General features: G+C 33.9%; 1 protein-coding gene across 2 annotated transcripts in view; it reads left to right on the forward strand.

The window, feature by feature from the left end:
* LOC132705337 (transcription factor AP-4) overlaps positions 1-26437 on the forward strand; it is a 150062-nt gene that overhangs the window by 14202 nt on the left and 109423 nt on the right. For both annotated transcript variants that reach the window (XM_060675868.1, XM_060675869.1), the window contains exon 2: positions 24161-24329. In XM_060675868.1, coding sequence (XP_060531851.1) covers positions 24161-24329 — 169 coding nt within the window. The remainder of the gene's footprint in view (positions 1-24160; positions 24330-26437) is intronic.

The following is a 26437-nucleotide window of genomic DNA, read 5'->3' on the forward strand; positions in this document are numbered from 1 at the left end:
GATTTGCAGGATTCCAGTCGGATGCAGGATTCCAGTCGGAGTTCAACGAGCGAACGGATGATATCCCGGAATATAGTGTCATCATATATATATATATATATATATATATATATATATATATATATATATATATATATATATATATATATATATATATATATATATATAATTTTAGTTAAAAATAACAAATTCTCAGTTTGAAACAATTTGCTCCGAAGAAGCTAACAGGATGATTGACGCAACAGGAATCCAGATTGTGTTCGGCAACTTAGTTTTAAGGCTTTAAGTTGATATTTTTCGTCTGATCTCTCCAATGTATTATTTGCCGCATACGCATGGAATGCTGTAAATTCCTGCCATCTGAAATTGAATTTTTTTCTTTGACGGATCGAAGAGGTTGAGAGATTTTTGGACAAGTGGTAAATCTGGTTTTGACGTTATATCTCTTTAGAACTTTTGGCAAGTGTAGGATTGCTTTCGAGCTCATTGCTATTGGGACGATTATTATTATTATTATTATTATTTTCTTTTTAAAATGGACCCAAAAATCGCCCCGTTATTTATTGACATTCGATTTATCCATCTTTGTCGCACCTTGACCTCTTTTCTTTGTTTTCTTTCTATTTTCTCGCAACCGCAAGAAAAACGTTAGGAATTCCATGCGAATTTTGCTGTGGCGGGTCGAGCGATCGCGTCGAACCACTCCTGACGTCGCAAGAATGCCTGGAATTCGCGCGAACATCAACTGTGGTGCCCCACAGCACCGCCGTAGCACAATAATCGTCAATATAATTATTATTTGCTCGTTATTCAGATTTCGCTGCCGGTACTTTATAATAATGTTAACGTGCATTCCGGCCATTTCCCGCTTGTCTATACGGTTATTTCAAATATGTTCAGGCCAACGTTCGTCATAGAATGGGGAAAGCGGAAGACGCCACGCGGTGGGCCAAGGAGAGCCCAAACTATTGAAATGAACTTATAATACATTTCGTTCAATGAACGTTTTCCTTATTACACGCTAATTAAGTAGGCCGTGAACCTTCACAAAACAGGCGATTTAAGACGTCTTGTTACCATGGAAACGTCAACGCTAATTTTGTAACGTTTGTTGTCAGTGTCGTTTTGAGAATGCTTTATTTATACAATTTTCAGTGTGAAAAGAAATTAGCTTTTGACTAAATAGGTTAAGGTAAGTTTTTAAAAAGTCATATGAAAAAAATAGCCCAAAAAAATATGTTTGTAATTTATTAAGCAATATGTTACAATTTTAGCCTAATTTAGGAATGTTGTTGATACCATGTATTAAAGCAACATGTTGTGGTGTGACGTGTAAGACACAATCTTGCTCCCACCTGATCCATTTTATAAAAATAATTTTTAAAAATCGTACCGGGTGTGCAAAAAAAACGGAGAAAAATATTTTTCGTTCTAAGTTTTGACCTGTTAATATTTAAATTTTTCTTTTTTTTATTGAGTGATAATGTAACTTAAGTTTGAAGACATTGTTATTATTTTTGGCATTTTAATAGTGACAGATATTGTAACTTTTGTTTACTATGCATTGTCGTGCTCTTTTGACACTAAGACTATCTACAAATCAAAACCTTAAACGAACGCTCTTATTGCAAACCTATGACTAATGCAAACGTTGTAACAAAAAGAGATCAAAGTGCTTAACCGAATGACACTTTGAAATGCTAGATATCGCACATAAAACGTGTAAGTGAAAAGATGTTCAAGAAGCACCTTTTGTAGACAGTAATTGACAAGGGGTATTTATTATGCTTGTTCACGTAAAAATTCAACTTGTAGCTTAATTGCTTGCTTATATTTACTATAATTCTTGTACACTAAAACATATTACCCAAACATCCTTCGTAGCTATTTAAGAGTAGCTAAAAATCTACGGTGAAACAGCAGCTGCAAAGTTATTGTGACGTAAACAATATTTTAGTGCCTGGTAAATTTGTGTTGACTGTATTTTTAAATTTTAAGCGTGCTTTCGAAATAATCAGCAGAACTAGACTGTTAAGAGAATTATACAAAATGAGTGTTAAGGAAACAGCGTATAAATGGCGCTTTGTTCGTATTTAACAGGGGTACAAAAAACGAAATATAAAAATTTCATATCTGATGGCATAACTGTAGAACATGGTGTTCCTCAGGGGACAGTTTTGGGACCATTGTTGTTTCTCATGTATATAAACGATATTGTAAATATTTTAGAGGATACTAAAGCGGTATTATTTGCGGATAACACTATGATTTTTATCTGAAGAAGGCTTCTGACTGGCTGTGCAATAATAACCTTTGGATAAACAGAGATATTCATTCTTACAATGCAAGAAATTGTGGTCATTTTATGTTGATGTCTAGTCATGTACAAAACTCTATATTACATAAAGGCCTAAACCATTTTAACATTTTACTGCATGATATTAAAAACTGTGATACTCTTAATAAATTTAAAATACTTTTAAGACGCCACGTATTGTCCAAATTCTGATTTCTGTGTGCTTAGCTTTTGGTGTCCGTTTATCTGAAATTTTATATTTTATATTTAGAATTTATATTTTGTATTTTTTACGTAGCATAATGCCAAATAAACAAATATTAATTATGTTTAGTAAATTCTAACACTTATCGACTTAAATCAAAAGTAACAATTTTTGAGCATCCGTTATTCTGTTTTAGGCAATCTGTTCGATTTTGGTACTACTATTATTTTACCACGGTGAATCTTGCTTCCAAATTTCCGAACACCCTGTGTTTGAAATAATACAGAATTAAATCCCAAACACAATAAAAGTGCTAAATCCAGGGTGTTAAGTATTAGCCAATTCCATGGATCTATAATAAAAATTCCCAATTTTTGGTTTTTAGGTGTAAAAAAATGATTTTTCCAAAGACCTGTGTTTCCGCAAATATTAATTGGAAAAGTTCATTTTTCTCAAAAGCTACTACAAATTTCTTATACTATGTAATGACAAAAAAATACTGAAAATCAAGCTAGTAATTATAAATTTTAAATATATTCATAGCATTGAATTAAAAAAGATTAAGTCCTAGCATAAAAATACTTTATATAAAATATATGTTTAAGGTCAAACACTTTTTATTTTAATTCTTGTCTCTTGTCGTACTTATTGAGATAGCTACAGGAACATCTTAAATAAAAAAACAAAAGTTAGGGGGTATAGTCACTTATTTCGAACTACCCTGCCGCTAGTGTGGAATTTTATTTTAATGGCCCTATAGTATTTTACAAAAAAGGTAGTTTTCACTTATTGCTTAGAGGAAAAATTTATACTTTCATACATTTCCATTTTCGGCCCATAATTATATTTTTAGTCAATGAATTCTAAGTTTCGCAACATTTTTTTGTGCTCATTTTTACTTTTTCAACAGTTGATACTTTCAGAACTAATCAAATCATTTTTGAAAGCAACAAAATGACGGAAATTTTAAGTATAATATATAGTTTGTAGACAGAGATAAATGCAAAAACATTAATTATTAATATTTATTGTGATAGCCATTTTTTGAAATATTTACAGTACTATTAAAATAAAAGTGAAAGATGTTTGAAAAAACGATATAAAGGTGTATGGACGTAAAGTTGTATTTTATGGCAGCTTTTTTTAATGATTTAGTTTATTTCCCCAAATACCTGTGTTCCCAACTGGTTTTAGGAGTCAATACACTTAATAAGTAAATATTTTGCTGCTAGAAGATAGACTAGTACTACTAGCTTTTTGAAAATTGGAAAGATTTTTTTTTCAATTTATATGTGCGTCCTATTGTTGATTTTTTTTAGTTTCGATGAAGATTTTTTTTTTAATTTCTCCAAATGCCGGTTTTTAAAATGCTCATTTCAAATTTTCTGACATTACTTAACAAATAAATAAATTTAATAAATAACCATAATAAAAATAAAAAAATAAACATATATGAAAATAAATATATTCAATAAATGAACATATATAAAAATAAAAAATAAACAAATAAAAAAAATAAGCACAAATGAAAGTAAATAAATTAAATAAATTATAATAAAAAATATACACCCAAACGAACTTTGTCTAAAAGAAAACCCTTATGAGAGTCATCTTTCATCGTCCCGGTTTGTTCTTCCTTCTCGTTCGTCCCCCTTTGCCGCCATCGCGTGTCCCTGACGGGCGTCGTTCTTTCACGGATCGATAAATCGACGCGTCGCGACGCCCGCATTACTACGCCTCGCTAAAAGTCCACGTTTCGTAGTATCGGTTATTGCCGGTTTTTCTGTTTGTGTTGTTTTAACCCGGAAAAGGCGTCTGACCTGAAACGCACCGAAGGTGGACTATAAAATACTGCGTATTTCTCTCTCTCTCTCTCTCTCTCCCCCCCCCCCCCCAATAGTCTATATACATCTGTACATCCGATATATTAGCCCTTAGTTTTGAAAGTGGTATAAGTCAAAAATTTTATAAATCTAGTTAATCAGCTATTTCATATCAAATCCCAATAAGTGATATAACCTGAAGTTAATAATAATAATAATAATAATAATGACTTTATTTGAACAATATATGACGAAATTCGGGCTGATAAAAATCTATTTAACACAAACTAAATTGGAACAAAAAATGTTCAGATTTTCACAGCTTTTAAAGCTTTATGACAGCTGTTTTGGCAACACTGTGCCTTTATCAAATACAAAATACTTATATATAAAAACAGGTAAAGTCTGATCATAGATATAAGAAAGTGACTAACTGATACGAATTAAGGAAAGACCCGGGCAAGCTGTAAGAATGAAATATGGCCGAACAGGTCCGTACTTTGCTTAGAATTTAATTATTTGGGATTTTGTTAGGAAAGATACTAAACAATATTTAAATTAAATTACTTAAAATTATTCACATAATATATCAGTATCACTATCGCTATCATCGCCTGTTCTAATTATTATTTGTTCCATATTATTTCCATTGTGGGTATAGGATTGTTCTGCTTTTTTTATATGTTTAACAGAATTTGCCCAACTTTGTGGAGGGATGTTAAAAACTTCGGTTTCTATAAGTTTGAGGACATTGGAGTTAACACGGGGAAAAACATTGTTAGGACGAATGGCAGATTTCAGTTGGTGCCAAACATGCTCAATGGGATTGAATATACAGTGGTAAGGTGGAAGCCTTAAAACTGTAGGACCTAGATTTTTTGCATAATTATCACAGACGTATTCCTTTTGTAGGTTCAAGCTTTATAGAACCTCAATTAATTGCTTTTTGATATAATCTTCGTGAAAATAAATGTCGTTATTATATATGTAGTTTTGGATTGTTGCTTTTGTGTCACATGAGGAAGGGTTTTTAGTCAACTATCTACTGTGATAACTTGCGTTGTCCATTACAATGACGCTATTAGGAGGAATGTTTGGGACTAGTTTGTTTTTAAACCAACTTTCAAATAAATCAGCGGTGGTGTCTTCATGTTAATCCAGAGAAGAATCTTTAATATCTTTCGCAGACAGAGAAAGTCCATTTGGAATCCAACCATCTTTAGAGCCAGCATGCAAAATAGTTACTCTTTTACGTCTTTTTGATGGCGCGTTTGTTTTGCACTTATCAGTTGAGTCAACCCAACCCTTTTCCGGGGTATCATAAGTGTCGAACCAGGTTTCATCCAAGTAAATAATTGGCCTTTGTTGTTCTGTGTAAATCCTATTTTTTTCTAGATATTCCAGTCGCCATATCCGAATTCTAAAAGATTCCATTAAAACTTCCCTTTTGTCAATTTTTTTAAATCTAGAACCCATGTGTTAAATACACTTCCATAAGGTAGTTCTGCCACATTTAACGCCGGTTTCATATAACTTGTAAATTTTACGTCGTATTATATCTTGATCACTTTCATCCTACACTCGAGAAAATGTCAGAATCGCTTCTTTTTTCCTCGATAAAATGAGATTATTTACAATTTTCCATACAATTGATGTTGGAATTTTCGTCAATGTGGCCGTTTCTTCTAAAGATGCTTGCTTGCTGGCACCGCGTTCAATGAGAGTTAAATAAACATTGTTTATGACTTCCTTAGTCTCAATCGAATAGTGTTTTCTACATTTGGGCGGGAGCATCTCCCGAGATACACTAGACTCGCACATATTTTGCATAATTCACTCACGATTCCACACACGCTGTATTACACACGAAATAAGAATGATTACTAATAAACTTAAACTAAGTAGTATACCAAACCAAAGAATATTAAACACAGGTAGGTATAAAATTATTTTCTATTACGCACCACAATTTTACCTGAATTTAAATTCCGAAACTTTAGGTAATAATCTTGTTGCATTGTATGTTAATGACCACCCTTGGATAATCCCATTCAAAAGCAATTGATCACTTTCTTATATCTATGATGATCAGACCATACCCCAAAATTTTGAATAGTTGCCTAGAATTCTTGGTAATTCTCAAAAATTTCCTGTAATGCCTTGAGTCTTCCCAAAAATATCCTGCAGATTTATCTGCGATAATCATTTCTGTAATTTTTGACCAACAGAAAGGCAATTTTATTTTCACTAAACGTGATGACAAACGAAAACTTTCCCACACTGAGGTTTACAATGCCAATGTCATTATCAAGGATTATTTCTGTATAGATATTCCAGGTTATGAATTTATTGTATATATTTAATGTGTTTAACCGTTGAGAGCCCGTCAGCAAGATGAAGATTGATACAGACTATACTTATCTCAAACACCCTGTATATTTTTGCAGTTTCGGACAGCATTTTAATCAATTCCGAGGTGTTTTGTTAACAGGTCCCCCAAGGCACTTAGAAAAAGAGGCCCACGTAACATTGTGCTTTATTGCAGGATTTATAGCATCTCTAAAATAGTAATCATATGTAATTATTACATTTATTATTCGAATAAACTACCTGTAGTAAAAAGTGAAATAAATGCTGAATAAAAAACTATCATCGTAATTTACCTGAACTTTCCGATATAACCTTTAAATTGTAAACCGTGTTTAATGATCCCCTTCATTAGAAGTTTACATTTTATTTATTGTTCTCCTAATAATTCGCATAATTATGTGTGTGCCAATCTTCCTCATGTCCGAAACCTCTTAAATGTGTTTTTTAGATGTAAAATCCAAAAATGTCGATTTCAAAAATGGAGTTGTATTTTGCAATATTTCTTTGCTATCTGCGTTCTTTTTTTTGTGACTAAAATTGCACAAACACGATCGATAAAATTCTATTCTATTCATATCGAATTAATATTAAATTTGACTAAACGAGGGCGAAAATATTGGAATTTAAATCGAATATTACCAATGGCACATTCCAAAACAGCCCCCCACCTCATAAATATTGAATAGAACCATTCAAAGCGAAAAGGAAAAAAAAACGCTAGGGGATTTTGAACGGAAACGAACTCCTTGCGTATTCCCAAGGCAGGTGTGCCCTTCGAATTTTGTTTTTTTTTTTTTTTGGCAAGAAGGAACCGGATCCCTTGTTCTTGCCCCCCCCCTCCCCCCCCACCCGGGTCGTTATGATATTAACACCTGTCCGTGTCTTTACATTTCGTATCGCGTTCACCTTGGGCCCTTTATTCGGCCAGCGGTGGGTTTCTTTTCACGGGGTCACGTGGCATCATAAAATGGCAGTTCGTCCGCGTCGTCGCGCGTGTGTCCGTATTAAATTGAAGCCGTCAGTCGTGGTCACCGAAAAAGTGATTTGTCAATTTTTTAATTAGATTTTATGCGTAAATTTAAATTTCCCTTAAAAAAATGAGAAAAACTATGTTTTTTTTATTATCTTTTTTGTTTTTACCATAACAGCGAAAAAATTAACTTTTTTAGCGTAATCAAAGGTCAGAGGCTTCCGTCAGTTGGGGTCACCGAAAAAGAATTTGTCACAAATAAGAGAAATGATGTTTTTTATCTTTTTTTTTTTCTATTTACCATAACAGTGCGAAATTTATCTTTTTTTAGGGGCTAAAAATAAATGCTAAAAATTTAAGTGAATTTCGTTTATCACGCGATAAATGGTCGCGACTGTAATAATGTTATTGACCTTTTTATCTGCTCGTAGGAATTTTTGGGCCGATAAATCAGAGCGGTCCCGGGTAGTAGTGAGGCAATTGAAACGCAAAATATATGAATACATTATATTGCATTGGGTACTGTATAATTTATGTTTTCCATTTAGAGTACAAGGTAAGCTAACGATTATCTTTAAATATACAGAGTAGCTCGAAAAAGCGTGACGAATAAAACATACATTTTTTCTTAAATCGAACACATTGTTTATAAATTTTATTTCTAATTATCTTTTAAAATTTTTCAACTTTTTTATTAGTAATAATGCAAACTTAAGATAAAATAAAAATAAGATATATGCAGAATAATTTTAATTAATAATAAACTTTTGAGTCTGTTTTTTCATATTTGTTGCATTATCTCAGAAAGCTCGGGTTAATAGCAAAAATTGCCTTTGCTATTTGTTTATTAATCTTTCCTTTTTCAGCTGTTAATGTTTGCATTACTAAACTATTCAAATTAGGCCGATTTTTATTTTTCCTTTTTTTGGACTTTGCGGAGATACCCAAAGGATTGACAAATCTGTCGTGAGTGTTGTGGAGGCGGACGACGATGTAGTAAAAAATAAAAACATTAAAAAAATAAATTTATAGGTTCGTAGCATCGTTAATGAATGATAAACCAAATACGCTCCCATTTTATTAAATTCAATTTACACTTTTTTTTAAAGTATCGTAATAAATAAAAATAAATATTTTGACTGTTTTTTTGTTATTGTTTATGTATTCGCTTTATTTTTATTTTATGTATTTGTGTATTTTAAGGAAATGTTTGTTCTGATTATATTGCAATTCATCTTGTTTTGCTTCTACAATACATTGTCCCACGTTTATTGTTATTACTAATGTAATTGGTATTATTATCGTTAGCTCATTTACTTACATTTAAGTGTCTTAAAAGTACGATTACGCATTGATGAAGCACACAATGCTAACCAGAGTGTTATACACATCATATTTTTTTTATTAAAAAAAAATCTAAAAAACGGAACAGTGCTAATTATTAAACCTAAAGTACGGACAAAAAAATAAAATAAAAATAGCGAGTTAATACATTCTTCCAGTCAGGCTATACTTGCTTTTGAAGGTCCATTTTCCAACCCGTCATGTCATGGTTAACAAATTTTTTTTTTCTTGGATACCGTTCTCTACTTTTTTTAAATATCCGTTCTTTCATCAATTATTGTTAATGTTTCAAGTCTTCGCGACGAAGACCCAGTAAAATAGGTCGAGATACAGAGAGATTCGAGTTACAATGGTTTGACTGTATATTACAGCAAGTTAAAATCAGTTGGAGAATGAAAAGAAAATTGATTCTGATTCGGAAAAAGGTGACAATGACAAATACAGAAGACAAGCCTATTTTAACAAGTCAAGCTCTGCGATCTATTAATGATGTTGAAAGGGCTGAAGAAGCTTGATTGTGTTGCATGATTTAAGACACAAAAATGTTGAAATCAACCTAAAAAAAAGTTTGAACAGCTTAAACTAACGTCATTTTTCATGCATAAAAATATTACATACTTTTTCCATGATCCTTAGTGTACATTTAAATATAATAGTACTTTTTGTTTTGTTTCTTTTTTTTACAAAACTTCTGAATTCCTCTTGCGTCGAACTTGCTGACCTTTCACTAATCATCCTTTTGGCTTCTTCAGAGCTTGACTGAAACTGGCTCGCATTTTATTCTGTACCTGCTTATATATTGTTTGATGGAGGCGGAGCTAAATGGGCGGCATAAACACCGTCCTCCATTCCCGTATTGGTGACAAGGTAGAGACCTGAGTCGCGGTTGAGAAATTTTCGGTTGGTTGGTTATAGATTTCTATAGACTCTCGGATTTTTCGTTGGTAAAAGAATTGATTACATGTAAGAATTCTAGTTTTATCGAATAAAATTTTATGTCCGGTTTCGTGATTGTGTTCGGCAACAGCTGATAAGTTTATTTGCCTTAGTCTTAAAGCTCTCATGTTCGTTGAGCCTAGTTGATGTTTTTCGTCCGGTCTCTTCAAGGTATTCTTTGCCGCATATGCATGGCATCTCAAATGGAATTTTGTCTTTGACGGACAGAAGATGTTGAGAGATTTTTGGACAAGTGGTAAATCTGGTTTTGACGTTATACTTCTTTAGAACTTTTGATATATGGTCAGTGATATTTTGAATGTAAGGAAGGACCACAGTGGCAAGTGTAGGATTGCTTTCGGCCTTATTGCTATTGGAAGGTTGTGGTGAAGTGTATTTTTTGATGGAACGCTTAATATTTTTAGTGTGGAAATTATTAGACAGAAGAGCAGAGGTAAGACGTTTTAATTCTGGGTTCAGAGACTCGAACTGAGATAGTTTTTACGGCTCTGAAAACAAGAGAGTTGATAACTGATGATTTTTGGGCCGGATGGTGATGTGACATTGCAGTAAGGTATGTCAGGTCTGATTTATTATTATTAGCTTCCAACTCAATGGTAAAACGTATGTTAGGGTGTATCGAGTTTAAATGTCTAAGAAATTCTACTAGGGTTCCTTGACCATAAAGCCCAATAACAAAAGTATCATCGACGTAGCGTTTCCATAATTTTGGTTTTAGATGAAAGGTGTCGAGAGCTTTCTTCTCAAAGGCTTCCATAAATATATTCGCGATGACTGGTGGTGGTGAAGAACCCATAGCTGTTCCCGACGTTTGTTCGAAAATTTGACCGTTATAAGAAAAATATGTTCCCGATAAGCATTTTTCAATTAAGGTGAGAAGGTTTGGTCCCATTCTCGTTTTTTAATATATCTAAAATCATGTTGAGAGTTTCATGAATAGGAACTTTGGTAAAGAGTGATTGTACGTCGACGTAGCATATGCGGCAAAGAATACATTGGAGAGACTGGACGAAAAATATCAACTAGGCTCAAAGACCATCAAAGAGCCTTAAGAAAGAAAAATAAACTCATCAACAGTTGAAATAAAACTAAAATTCTTGCATGTAATCAATTGTTCTAACAATAAAAAATCCGAGAGTTTATAGAAATCTATAAACAACCTAACAATCTTAACCGCGACTCAGGTCTCTACCTGTCACCAACATTGGAATGAGTCATCCGAGACGGTGTTTAGCTCCTCCCACCTCAAACAATATATAAGCAGGTACAGAGTAAAATACGAGCCAGTTTCAGTCAAGCTCTGAAGAAACCAACAAGATGATTGGAGAAACGTCAGCAAGTTCGACTCAGCAAAAACCGATGCAGGAGGAATCCAGAATTTTTGTAAAAAGTATTACAGTAACCTGTGGAAGTTTGAAAAAAAAGTACTTTTTGTTGTTTGTCGCTTTTGGCAGAATATATATGTTTTATTTCTTTGATTGTGTCTTTAATCGAAATAGTAAAATTGCTTTGCCAAAATAAATTCACTAAATCGTGACTTCACTGTATTTATTTGCCTTATTGTGCCTTGGTTAAGTTGGCAGCTCCTATCTAATTATTTATTTATTTTGTCTGTTTTCGCGAAAAAACTCCGTGGATAAAAAAAATGGCGCGGGTCGCGTTTCAGCGCTATCCAGATTTTATTTACAACGCTGCCCGGGGATCGTTAAACGGCTTTTATTTATGGGCGTTTTATGCTTATCGTGTGAAAATCGAAAGTGAAATTATATTGCGAACACGTGTTATCGACCATTGTGCAAACCGCACACATTAGTAATTGTTTTACCGAGAATTCGACACGGCTCTTTTTTGCGATTTGTAATTAGATGCGTGTGTAAACAAGGCCGAAAATAGATTTCCATGAATCCGTCCGAGATCTTGATATGTCTTGACTTTTCGCGATGGTAAAAAATGATCGAATGTTCAAATGGTCGTGGTTCGTAACAGCCTATCCGCCAACAGCTGACACGTGATGTATACGTGATCGAGTGACCGAATGTTTAGGTCAGAACCGGCGATTTTTATAGGGATATCAAGTTTGAAACTTATTTAAAATGATTTATTTTACTTAGTTAACATTTTATTACTTTTCTTAAACATGAATTCAGTTAATTGTGGGTAGTCAATTCATAGGGTAATGCAGAAGAGGAACAGAACTCCTTAATCAATAGTTTTTCACGACGACGTTACGTATTATTCAGAAGGTGTAACGGAACGACTTAAAATTTATTTAATATTTTATAGTAGCTCACAAAAAAGGCACGTTTAGTGCAAAAACGTCATATTTTATAACATTATTCAACGCTTTATAGGTTTAAAGTTTAATAAATAAATATATATATATATATATATATATATATATATATATATATATATATATATATATATATATATATATATATATATATTCGAGTTATTGCAAAAAGATATCTCAGAAGCACAGAAACAAAATATCAAGCATCAGGATAATTTGAAGAGAATGGTGTATTCATCTTAAGGAAGGGACAACATAATCATGAACACTTGAACGACCAAATACAAGACTGGAGTTGCAAGCGTGTGTAAGAAAGGAGAACGAAAGAATATATGCAATAGACTTGCGACAAGGTAAAGAAGTTATTAGTAATAAAAATATTTGTACTTCCTTCAACTCAGTATGTACCTCTATGCAGAGGTGGAGGCAATCGAATGTACCTGTAGAACTGAAAGACTTGACTAGAGTTCTAGGAGCAAGCCAGTGACCTAGATATTAGTTTGATTATACAGTTTGGCAGTAGGTATATGACCTTTCTTGGTAATTTTTGAAGTCTTAAATAAATATATTTGATGTTTATTAAAAAAATTACTAGTAAAGTCAAATTGCGAATTATTTTTATTAGCTGCTTAAATTACTTAAAATTATTCACATAATATATCAGTATCACTATCACTATCATCGCCTGCTCTAATTATTATTTGCAATATGGATATACGATTGTTCTGCTTTTTCTATATATTTAACAGAATTTGTCCAACTTTGTGGAGGGATGTTAAAAACTTCGGTTTCTATAAGTTTGAGGACATTGGTGTTAACACGGGGAAAAACATTGTTACGACGAATGGCAGGTTTCAGTTGGTGCCAAACATGTTCAACAATATACAGTGGTAAGGTGGAAGCCTTAAAACTATATGCACTATATTTTTTCAATAATTATCACAGCGTATTCCTTTTGTAATTTCAAGCTCTGTAGAACCTCAATTAATTGCTTAATGGTATAATCTTCGTGAAAATAAATGTCGTTATTATACATGTAGTTTTGGATTGTTGCTTTTGTGTCACATGAGGAAGGGGTTTTAGTCAACTGTCTGCTGTGATAACTTGCATTGTTCATTACAATTACGCTATTAGGAGGAATGTTTGGAACTAATTTATTTTTAAACCAACTTTCAAATAATTCAGCGGTGGTGCCTTCATGGTAATCCAGAGAAGAATCTTTAATATCTTTCGCAGACAGAGAAAGTACATTTGGAATCCAACCATCTTTAGAGCCAGCATGCAAAATAGTTACTCTTTTACGTCTTTTTGATGGCGCGTTTGTTTTACACTTATCAGTTGAGTCAACCCAACCATTTTCCGGTGTATCATAATTGTCGAACCAGGTTTCATCCAAGTAAATAATTGGCCTTTGTTGTTCTCTGTAAATCCTATTTTTTTCTAGATATTCCAGCCGCCATTTCCGAATTCTAAAAGATTCCATTAAAACGTGCCTTTTGTTATTTTTTTAAATCTAAAACCCATGTGTTGCATACACTTCCATAAGGTAGTTCTGCCACATTTAACACCGGTTTCATCTTTTTCAAGCATCGTAATTAACATATCTAATGTAGGCACGCTTTGTTCCTCCTATAACTGGTAAATTTTACACCGTATTATATCTTGATCACATTCATGTCAGCATCGCTTCCTTTTTGATACATAAAAAATTTCTCTACCAGCTTAACTGAATAGAGGGCTTGTGGTGGTGGTCCCAGATCAACTTCTTCATCTTCTTCCTCTTGTCCTCATAGCTTTGTATGGAGGCCTAATAGTACAACAAATTTTGTTCGTAATACAGAGTTTTACGTTATACAGAGTTTCGCTATAGGGAGTTTTCACTACACTTATGTCTCCTTTGTTAGTGTAGGTACATAAATTCCTAGGACGGTCCTGGAATGATTACGGGTAAGGGTCTACTCGGCAGTATTAGTAGGCAAAGTTAATTACGAGTCGATTGTAAAAACACTATATTTCTGGTCTAGCTATAATCATTTTGATATTTAATTGCCCCGTAAACTCTTATCAGTGCCTTTCGTATCCCAACGTGCCTGACCGATAAAATCGTGTCACTGCGAACCTGTTGGCAGACTCAGAGACCTTGTACCAGATACGCCTTATTTTTGGCACTGTATCAAACACGACCGTGTATGTTCAAGTGCGATTTGGTGCCGCTAGGCGCCGACCTAGGGCAATGCCTTGCATTATTCTATAACCCGCGTGTTATTCAATTGCGTTTTTATCTATAACGACCGTCTCTGCGATTGTTTGGAAATCGCAATGATTCGCATTAATCAAATCGTCGGTTCGTGTGCTCTCAGTAATATTGAAGATCGATTAATTTTTGGTGTGATATCGTATTAAGCACGTGACGCGTTCTCTTAAAACCGACGAAAGATGAAAAAGTTTTCAGAATAAGGGAGGGTGGGACAAGGGTTATTATAATCATAATAATCATAAATTCTTGTTACTTTCGAAAAATCGATGAAATCGAAGTTTTCGAAAGTATCTACGCTCGTATAAAAATTTGATATCTCGGTAACGGCAGGTCCTATGGGATCGCGGTTGGTACGGAAATGATCATCGTCGAAAAAATTTTTTTTTGTTTGTCCGTTCTCCGTCCCCTCCTTTTGTTTTTTCCAAGTATTTTTTAAAATTTTTGAAATCTCTGTTTTGGTAATTTTAGCTTCTAGAAAAATATGTTTTCCTCCATAATCATTCACCCGATCGGCAACATTCTTTAACCATCAGACGCGGAAGATCCAGTGCAATAATATTTATTTCGGACATTTTTTCAATTATATACAGGGTTTTCAAATTATAGGCAAAAATGTAAGAGACCTAGAAAATTTTTCTTTTACAGAGTAAATTATTAGCCGCAAATAAAAAAAAATCGTAAAAAATATGGCTAATTGGTTCAAACTGTGTCATAGGCCGCATCAAGAGCTACAGTTTTTGTATTTGCGGTTTTCGTCTATCACATACGCTGCTCGGGATATTTGAAAAAATCCATGTTGAAATCGTTATTTCGGGGGTTGTCAAGACGCGATGATGTCATTGATTATTACGACGCACTGCATGGTTTCAGAAAAAACTTATTTTCGCGAAAACCATTTACAATTTTCAAAAAATTCTTAGATCAGGAAACGTGGACGATCCAGGGCTATAACCTCTACCTCGAACATTGTTTGATTCATATACAGGGTGTGTCGTTTATGGACAAAAAATCTAAAAGATCCTAAAAATTTCCGCTTTTGTGGGTCAAATATATACCCATAATGGTGTACGACATCGAAAAAAATTGTGTATCAAAAGATCCACAATACCCAATGCTATAAACTTTTATTTATAATTTTTAAAAACGTACAAGGTGTGGCCAGCGTTCACAAAAAACTGAAAATGCGGATTCTCTTTTAATGAAAATTTACCATAACTAGAAGAATGCGATTCAAGAAGTCAATTTGTTTTACACCAAAGTATAGCTAAGATAGCCAGCTAAGACTTTTGTGTGCTTTTGCGTGCTTGCGATATACCTTGCACATTATAAAACGTAACAGGTGCCCTAAATTTGCAGCTACCTACTTCAGATTTAGCAGAGAAGCAGAAGTCCGGACCCACATCTAAACCATTAAAGTTGGGCTCGAACAAGTACCGCAAAATATTTTTTAAAAAATTTAGAAATTTTTTTTGGGTTATTTTGGTTTCCAAATAAAAAAAAAAATTCTCCAAAAGTATTATTCCAAGCGCGAAAATGCTTTAACCGACAGACGCGAAAGATCCAGTACTGTAACTTTTATTTCAAGTATTTTTTTGGTTATATACAGGGTTTTTCAATTATGTACAAAAATCTAAAAGACCCTGAAAACTGTCCGTTTGCAGAGAAAATTATGGGCCGTAAATCAAAATTCTTAAAAAATATGGCTAATCGGTTTCAACAGTGTTGATTTAAGCAGTATCGTAAACTTTGTCGAAAGAGATTTCCAGCTTTCGTCTATCATACAGGGTGCGCGAGATATATGAAAAAATATCATTGGAAATCCCTATTATTTGTAAGAAATTTTAATATTTATCAAAGTTTGCCGTATTTTTAAGTTTAGCGAGACGTGCAAAAACAGTTTCTTCACGATATTTGGCAATACCTGAAGAGTTTCAAATTACAGTTATTATTATTTGCTAATCGGATCTCTAAATCTGATTTTTCTCATTTTCCTAGAATACAATCTTTAAAATTTACTAAATCAAACAATAAGATTAAAAAATACAAAATTAATTTGAGAAAACTATCTTCAGAATTTGAAAGGAGATTTTAGGACTTTAGAAAAATGGAACCAGAGTTTAATATTTTTGCGACCCCATTCAATGTTAATTACGGTGCAGTTGATGCAAAATTTCAACTTGAGTTAATAGAACTGAACTCTAATACTCTCCTGAAACAAACTTTTCTCATACAGTACCATTACTAGAATTTTATAAAAATTTAAGTCCAGATAATTTCCCAAATCTAATTACTGATGCAATGAAGATAATGACAATGTTCGGCTCATCTTATATATGCGAACAAATCTTTTCAACAATGAAGCTTAGGAAAACTTCTTTCACCAGAAAATAAAATGGTAATACTTCACATCAAGAACTACACTAAACTCATTTTATATTTTGTGCTTATAATTTTCTTGCCTTTTGCTTTTTTACTATTAAAATAATTAATATATGTATATGTTTATAAAACACATAATTTTTTTAACGATTAAGCATTATTTTTTGGCCCGCTGCGATCGTCTAGTTATTACAAACGGCCCGTCTTAAAAAAGTTTCCCCACCACTGGTTTAGACAATCGAAAAATTTCTTGAACCAGCAGATCTATAAGATGGGGCGCTGTAAATCCTTATTCTTCATAATTTTTAAAAATGTACAGGTTGTGACCGGTATTCCCAAAAAACTGAAAATTTTGTTCCCCTTAAAATGATAATTGACGATAACCTTCAGTTGTCAGTACCTTTTACACGGTCGTAAAGACCGTATGGATAACTAAATTGTTTGTATGCGTTTGATATGCCCCTATAGGGAAACTCTGTATAACTTAAAACTCTGTATTACGAATAAAATTTGTTGTACTATTAGATCTCCATACAAAGCTATGTATTAATCCACTCTGTATAACGAATTTCTCACTCTACCGAAAAAGAGAAGGGCACATCAGGTAACTTGTAATTAATAGTCTCTTAACTTCTCAGAATTCCTTACCCTAATAATCTAATTACCGAGAACCTGGTCGTCCTAAGAGTATTTCTCGTAATAAGCGATTATGTTAATGCCTTTATGGGTATGTATAAAAGCACACCATTTTTTCGATCAGTTCTAATTTGGCTTAGTGAATACGGCGAGCATGGCGCGTAAGCGAAAAATTTTATCTCTAGATGATAAAGTTGCTTTAATTATAAGAAAATAAGAAAAGGACGTCGATACGAGCTTACACCGTCGACTGTATCCACGACTTGGAAGGACAAAAAAAAAATCATTCAGGCTGAAGCGGCAGGCAGTTCTAGTAAAAAACTAAGAAAGCCAAAATTTGAAGATTTAAATCGGACAATGTTGCAGTGGTTCCAACAGCAACGTCTTAAAAATGTACCACCCTCTGGACCTATCGTACAACTAAAAGCAGAAAAGTTTACTGAACAGATTGGCATTATCGCTTTCAGGGCTTCGGAAGAATGATTGGGGAAGTTCAAACAGAGACATGGTATAAAATTATGGATTGATAAGTGGCCCGTGATGTCGACAGAAACGTCACTAACGATTGGCTGGAGAAGACGTGACCAAAACTAGCAGAAAAGTACCCTGTTCACGACATTTTTAATGTTGACAAAACTGGTATTTTTACAAAATGACGTCAGATAAAACTCTTAAATTTCGAAACGAAAAATGTGTGGGTGGAAAACTTTCTAAAGACCGTATAACAGTATTAGTAACTGCCAATATGAGTGGGAGAGAAAAAAGAAAGCCAGTCGTGATTGGAAAATCAACTAACCCACGATGTTTTAAGAACATCAACCATTTGCCGGTCACTTAAAAGGCAAACAAGTCTGCATGGATGACAAATTTTTGAAGAGGAGATACGGAAATGGGATGCAGGATTAAAGGGGAAGAAAATATTATTCCTCTTAGATAACTGCCCTGCACATCCCCATATTCCAAATTTACGGATTGGACATTTTTTCCAACTAACCAAAGCAACAAGTGTATTACAGCCGATGGACCAGAGCGTAATAAAAAACCTTAAGAGTCGATACGGGAAAAACATTTTAATGGAAATGATCTAGTCCGAAGGAAAATTTTCCATAAATATACTAGATGCAGTCAACTTTATTAGTAAAGCTTGGAAAGAAGTGACAGCAGAAACAATTCAACATTCCTATCGTCGTGCAGAACTTATTACCGAAACAGAATACGAACAGGACTTGGAAGATGATCAGCCACTAAGAGGGTGGATAAAGCAGTTTCAAACAATTACGATTACAAGTGAGGACTTGTAAGATTTTATGGTAATAGATCAGGATTTGCCTACAACAGCAGGCTTGACAGAGGAAGCTATATTACAAGCAAGGTGAGGAAGAGCACCAAGAGGAAGAAGAAGATGAAGAAGTTGATCTCTGAACACCACCACAAGCCAGTTAAGCTGCTAGAGAAATTTTTTATGTATCATGGGGAAGATGGCCCTCTCGAAAAAATGGTGAAAATACAAGCCAAAGGACGAGATGCGTATTGGCATATTAAAAAAATTCAAAAGAAAATGACCGATTATTTGGAATATTAAATGTAGTTCTTAAATATTTATATAAAAGGTTCCTAAGTAGATGTTAAAATATGTATATAAAATTACCAAATATTACAGAACAGATATGCGTATTGTTATTTTTCAAGTGCACATAACTCTTTATAATGAAAACGAAAAAAAAAAAGCAGTCCCTTCAATTTTACTATATAGAGTTTCGATTGTATTAATTAATAACATCCGCGTCCGTTTACGATCGACGGTCCACTACTGGAGTTATCGATCGTTGAATGCCTATTAAAAAAGATGATATTTATATATAACATCCGCGGACAAAGCAAACAACGCGCCAGCTGATATCCGGTGTCACAATATTTTATTATTACGCGTCCATAAATAAAACTCTATTACCGCGTTCTTGACATATTTCGATATTTTATACACACACACACACACACACACACACACATACTCATACACATAATCGACTTAATTACGACAATTTATTTTAAACGCTTCGACAACGTATTATCGAAAAGAATATTGTACGACGCGGCACGCCATGTCCGACTTACGATAATGTGCGTGATTATTATTATTTTCGTTGTGATACAACGTGAAATTTGCACGAATTAAACGTAAACGCAGTGCATATGGATAATGCTTCAAGGAAACTTCCACTGTAATATCGCCAACGTTTCGTCAATCAAGAGTCGGGACAGATAAGTGGCGAAGACCGTGATGTTGACAGAAACGTTACTAACGATTGGCTGGAGAAGGCGTGGCCAAAACTAGCAGAAAAGTACCCTGCTGACGACATTTTTAATGCTGACGAAACTGGTATTTTTTTGCGAAATGACGAAGGATAAAACTCGTCAATTTCGAAGTGAAAAGTGTGTGTGTGGAAAACTTTCTAAAGAACGTATAACAGTGTTAGTAGCTGCTAATATGAAAAAAGAAAGGTAATCGTGATTGGAAAATCAACTAACCTACGATGTTTTAAGAACATCAAGCATTTGCCGGTCACTTACAAGGCATACAAGTCTGCATGGATGACATCGCAAATTTTTGAAGAGGAGATACGGAAATGCGATGTAGAATTAAAGGGTAAGAAAAGATTACTTCTCTTAGATAACTGCCCTGCACATCCCCATATTCCAAATCTGCGGAATATTGAATTGGCATTTCTTCCAGCCAAAACAACAAGTGTATTACAACCGATGGACCAGAGCTTAATAAAAAGTCTTAACAGCGGATACGGGAAAAACATTTTATTTTAAATGATCAAGTCCGAAGACAAATTTTTCATTAATATGCTAGATGCAGTCAACTTTATTACTAAAGCTTGGAAAGAGGTGACAGTAGAAACAATTCAACACTCCTCTCGTCATGCAGGACTTATTACCGAGACAGAATGCGAACAATACTTGGAAGATGATCAGCCACTAAGCGAGTGGATAAAGCAGTTTCAAACAACTAATTAAGTTTACAAGTGAGTGGTTGCAAGATTTTATGGTGGTAGATCAGGATTTGCCTATAACAGCAGACTTGACAGAGGAAGGTATATTACAACAAACAAGAAAGGGTGAGGAAGAGCACCAAGAGGAAGAAGAAGATGAAGAAGTTGATCAGGGACCACCACCAACCGTTCAACAGTTAAGCTGCTAGAGAAATTTTGTATATATCATGGCCTCTCGAAGAAATGGTGAAAATATAAGCCATAGTACGAGATGCGTATTGGTATATTAAAAAAATTCATAAGAAGATGACCGATAATTTGAAACATTAAATGTAGTTCTTAAATATTTATATGAAATGTTCCTAAGTAGATGTTAAAATATCTATATAAAATAATTAAACATTACAGAACACATATGCGTATTGTAATTTTTTCAAGTGCATATAACTCTTTATAACGAAAACTATTTATTACGAAAAAAAAAGCAGTTCCTTCAATTTCGCTTTATATTGTTTGAGAGGGCGGAGCTAAAGGAAGGCCGTGAACATTTTCTGGAATGACTGATCCCATATCGTCGGCATTATGTAAATTTTGCAGTTTACCTCTCAAGGTACTTTATCTTGATAACGTTTTAATTGGCTGTAACTTTTTTTGTGTTTAGGGATATCCGGGTAAAAGAAAACTCAAAATATAAGGTTAATAGCCAAGTTTTTTTGCAAGTGGCGCATAAAACAAAACATTATCAATTTTCGATGTTCATGGTGTCTCTATGCGAAGTATTACTTCTAGAAAAATTGCCATAGAATTTTTAAACAGCTTGGAAAAGTATATGTAGAACCACGATGCAATTGTTCTTGTTGGACCAATAAAAAAGTATCACTTACGATGACGTTTTGTTTTTAAAAATGAAATTTCAAAAATTTGACGAATGTCGAAGTGACATTTGCCATTAACTTATCGAAAACTAATACAAAATTGTTTTTTTTTTAATATTTATCAATACTTCTTTTACTTAAACACGATATAACCGCTTTTACTAAGTAACGTGCGTTCAATTTATGTTGATAACATTTTAATTGGCTGTAACTTTTTCAGTTTTATAAATATCAAGGTAAAGACAAAAACAAAATGTAGGGTTAGTGGCCGATTTTTTTTTTCAATGTGACGTATAAAACAAAACACTATCAGTTTTCTGATGTAAGCCTACATCATTTTTTTTAAATGGAACACCCTGTATATTATATTAGTGTTTAATAGAATATCTTATTCCCATTACAATGATGTAACACATTTTATATTTTAGCCCATTCTTTTTTGACTTCTCATAGAGACACCATGATCATTGTTCTTCGTAGCCTTAGTCTTTCCTTTTCTCATCTTTTATCAAGTAACATTCAATGTCTGTTTTTCGCCCTTTTATTCACAACATAAACATCCAATTTTTGGTTCTTTTACTTTTAAATCTCAATCTATTGTTCTAATTGTTATTATTTGTCATCGTATAACCGATAACCTTTCGACCTTTCCAGTTGCTTTTTGGGTTAGAAAATTAATAACTTTATTGGTCTTACTCTATATAATTTAATTATTTAATTAACAACTGACTTCATGAATTTCAACTAATTAGCCATTTTATAAAAATATTTCATTTCATTTCAAAAAGAAAAAAGGAATACTCCCAATATAATCTGTTGCTTTCCTCGGCAATTTTGTGCCTTTACGAATTCTGTTTCAAACGAATACATTACCCAAACCCTTAAACAACAATATTACTTTTTAGGCTTATAGTGACAATATTGTCATTGTTTAGAGGTTTGAAATAAAAAAATATTTCTAAGAGCATTGAGCTTAAACAACTTCCAAATGGAGAAAGCCGAAAGGCTGAATTTTTCATAGTCTGCTTTACTGGTAAAATTTTATCGAATTAAGTGAAAAAAAAACCACAAAAGCGAACGTCGCTTAAATAAAATCCCCCCCCCCCCCGCCTGGGGTACGTCTGAAAAACCCGAATTTTCAAGGGCGTCCGCCCAGCAACCAGTTAGCAATTGGCTCAGGTCAAGGGCCCATTAGGGCCGGTTTAACACGCGTCATCTGCGAGGTAAAAGGGAGAGTTGATCCGGGAGGTCGCTCGCCGCTTATACAGGATGTTTAATGGCAAGATTACAAAACGCTATCTTAAGGTATATATCTTAAGATAACTTAATGGCACAAGGGCAGGCTTTCATGTTGAAATTGAATGTGTTTGACAAGCTTTTATCGTTTTATAAACCAAACGGCAAATGAATTGGGACAACCTAGAAGTTTTCTGGTTTCAATGGGCATCTAAAGGAGATTAGAAGGGCTCTAGAGTGTCGGTTGGGGCAAATTTCGACAATAATATGAAGTAAAAATGTATATAATACTTATAAATTCATCTTTTTTATCGCACTGTTGCACATAGCGTTTCAGTATTTAAATCAGTCAACGTTTACTGTGACTGTCGTCTGAGCAGCTTGATCCACAAGCTGTTTCATGGTTGATGGTCCCTTAGACGTTACGATTTTTAACGATGCTATCTTGCCGCTTCTTCGAAAAAGTAGCAGCAACAATGACATGTTAAATGATACACCATGTTTCCATGTTTCCCATCCACTAATACTTTATGATTGTTTCTTAATAATAATATCTTTAGAGAATATGAGTATTTTTCTTCATTTTTCCGACCAAAACATAGCTTGAATTAAATGTTTATTACCACCGTTAAAATTTTAGACATGGCTTGGGGAGACATCTAATAGAATTTGTAGATATGGAAATTAGTTCTACATTATACAAGGTTGCCTACAATATACCCATACGAAAATGGTGGAAAGTGTATTTTTTTATATATTGTATATTATCACATATTCTAAAAGCTGATTAAATACCCTATATCATGTCCCTATACCTAAATCATCAATAGCGCTCACTGAATCTTGTGGTTTTCCATCCTCATTATCTATTCATACCATATTAGTTGTCTTTCTGGTATATAATTTCTTCGTTCTTTCTCCTTTTCTATTTTTCTGTTCTGTTATTGGTTGTAAACCGATTCGTTATTGTTTCTGCAATTTCCCTGTGGCTAGTCTGTTTTGTATTTCAATTTATCTAATTCCATATACCATATAGTACAAATAGAGTTGAAAATTGAGCACTTCATTTTCCAACGTCCCAAGTCCGCAGCAACGATGCTTAAGGTGTTTTGTGTCTCCGTGGCAAAACTGTGCAAATATGCTTGCCCCTTGAAATTCTCGGAGCTTGTTTTGGGGCCCCTTCACGCGGGGCTCAAGGTGTCACACGTTCTATATGATCTAATTCACGTCCTCCTTATTCTTGATTCTGGCGCTACTCTGTACCTAGCTTCCAGTATCCGAGAAGTCGCTCCTGACCTGAGTAGTCCAACCTTTGCATTTGCCCCATAGCTGTCCAACAGATCACCATTAGTCTCCGGAGTTATGCTTCTCAGTAGAGCATAGGTAATGAATGGTAATACCATCATTGTGTATTCATAAAAGGTGATTTCTGGCTTCAGTGCCCAATAGCTACCGCAGAGATGAAACACCCATTATTTCACTTGAGAATGGAAGTTTTTGACCTCGTCTGTTTATTTCAGTCGGATAAATAAGGGCGGCGAGCCGCCAACGGCAGCGATGGAACAGGAGAAACGAATGCGTAGAGAAATCGCCAACAGTAACGAGCGTAGACGCATGCAGAGCATCAACAACGGCTTTCAATCTCTGCGTTCCCTGCTGCCTCACCACGAAGGCGAGAAGTTAAGCAAGGTAAGACATTACGCTATTCTACCATATAGGGTCAAGTCGCAGTCGAAGCAAATAATATGCTATCGACTGTTCAGCCATTCTGATAAGGTACTTCACCTGGCAATTTTGGCATTGGCAGCATTGGAAAACTGAAAGAACCCACTAATTTTCTTTGGGCATTTATTGCATTCAATTCTTTGAAGATGTCCATTCCAAGGGAGCATTGGAGTTTCCATGGTATCCAGAATAGAGCTAGTTGAACCTATTTTCTAAATCCATAAGTGTTGCTCCGAGCGAGTCGCCTTTAAACTTTTTTTCCTCAATAATACCAGCAGCCAAATACTCATTTTTTGTATATTTGTAAGAATGGTATGACCACATAGAATGATAAGACCACAAAACTTATTCAAATTACTGGCGTTCCATTGTGTGCCGTGTTATTCTCGAATGTCTCGTGAAGGTCATTTGATGACATTTTAAAGTTCTGCGATTTAAACTGCACAAATCATAAAACGTGCTATGATCTTCTTGAAGCAGATTCAAGGATCCAGTTCTTCTAAAACTCTTTACATAGGATCGCCGCAATTTTTGAGATTTTACACCAGATTACCTCAGAATATTCGAAAATCGGATCGTAATGAGTCTTAATCATTGTTGCTTGCCCTGTGATTACATTCAAAAATTTTATTAAGAAAACTGCGTGGTTGATCAGAAGTTTAGTCAATCCGATAAGAATAGAAGTAACAGGTCATACAAAACCTTGTAGTTTTAATAGGTATTGTAAAGGACAATAAATTAATCACTGATCCCAAGGATCTACTTCAACATTGGAGAAACACACAGCAATTATACTCAGAAAACACTAGAAGAAACCCTCCCCTAAAATAATGAAGTCAGAAATTGTAAGAGCATTCAAACAGAGCAATTCAGATTGGCTTTTCTCCAGACACCATTGCTAAAGGAGTCATTAAAAAGGTTTAATACTGAGTCAGAAAGCACATAGACTTTTCAAGGGATTAAACCGACGCTCTAGCAGTAGCAGTAGCTAGATATGCTAAGAAACTACTTCAGTGGTCTTTCCGTTTTTGGAGAGCGTCGCTCCCAAATATTTCAACTGGTTACAGCGTTTTATAGTTCCTCCACCTACCTAGTTTTTTTTATATTATGATGGTGAAGGTATGATTATGACCTGACCGTATATGGTATGACTTATTTCTGAAATAGCCACTTAAATCTGTAAGAATAGAAGCACATATTTAAATATATTATACAGAATGTTTCAAAATGAATGGGTCATAAGAAGTGACATGATTCTATTGTTTCCTCATTTTTCGCTAATTGCAAGGAATTTTCTTATTTTAAACTGTTTTTCAGTGGTTTACATAGACCCCGTAAATGGTCGTGAAGAACTTTGGTTTAAAATTCAATATCAAAAACGAATTTTTTAAAAATAATTTAACGAATTACAAAATATGTTAAGTTAGTTAATTAAATAAAATTTGATTTATGCCTAACAAAATTTTCCTTATTTTGATTTTTCATTAGTAAGGGATATATAAAACACGTTGGTTTTTTTTGTGTTTTTAAAAGTGTTTAAAATTTTTCTTTCTGTATCCACTCGTAACTATTGGCCAGTCTATTAAAAAGCAATACTTTCAATAATAATACTTTAATACTTTTTTACTTAGAATATACCAGAAAATGACCCTATCTTATCAGAAATGAAATTTGGCAAAATACAAATCAAAATTATAATCCCCGAAAACCCCCATCCTGTATCTCTTGTATTCTTTACAAAGAATAGGCTGCTATTGTATGGTCCGTTCGTTTGGAGACACCCTGTATATTCGAAAACCCTATCGAGTTTCGAAATTATAAGTAAAGCTTTTAAATTGCCAAGTAGCAAACAGAAAACGACGAGAAAAGAATTTTAGGCGTCCGCTTCTAAATGTTGGTCTAGTAGTTTAGTTGCTGAAGCGTAACACCGCAGTGAGCTTTTTAACACGCCGATATATTACGGTAACCGTAATTTTGAGCATGTAAATCCGACACGACGGCCATTTTTTTTCTCTTTTTTCAGCGAACGTCTGTTAAAAAAAAAAGTATTGTATTGTATTGTATTGTATCGT

This window comes from Cylas formicarius, unplaced genomic scaffold (genome assembly GCF_029955315.1).
Source record: "Cylas formicarius isolate icCylForm1 unplaced genomic scaffold, icCylForm1.1 PGA_scaffold_7__23_contigs__length_41026272, whole genome shotgun sequence".
NCBI lineage: Eukaryota > Metazoa > Arthropoda > Insecta > Coleoptera > Brentidae > Cylas > Cylas formicarius.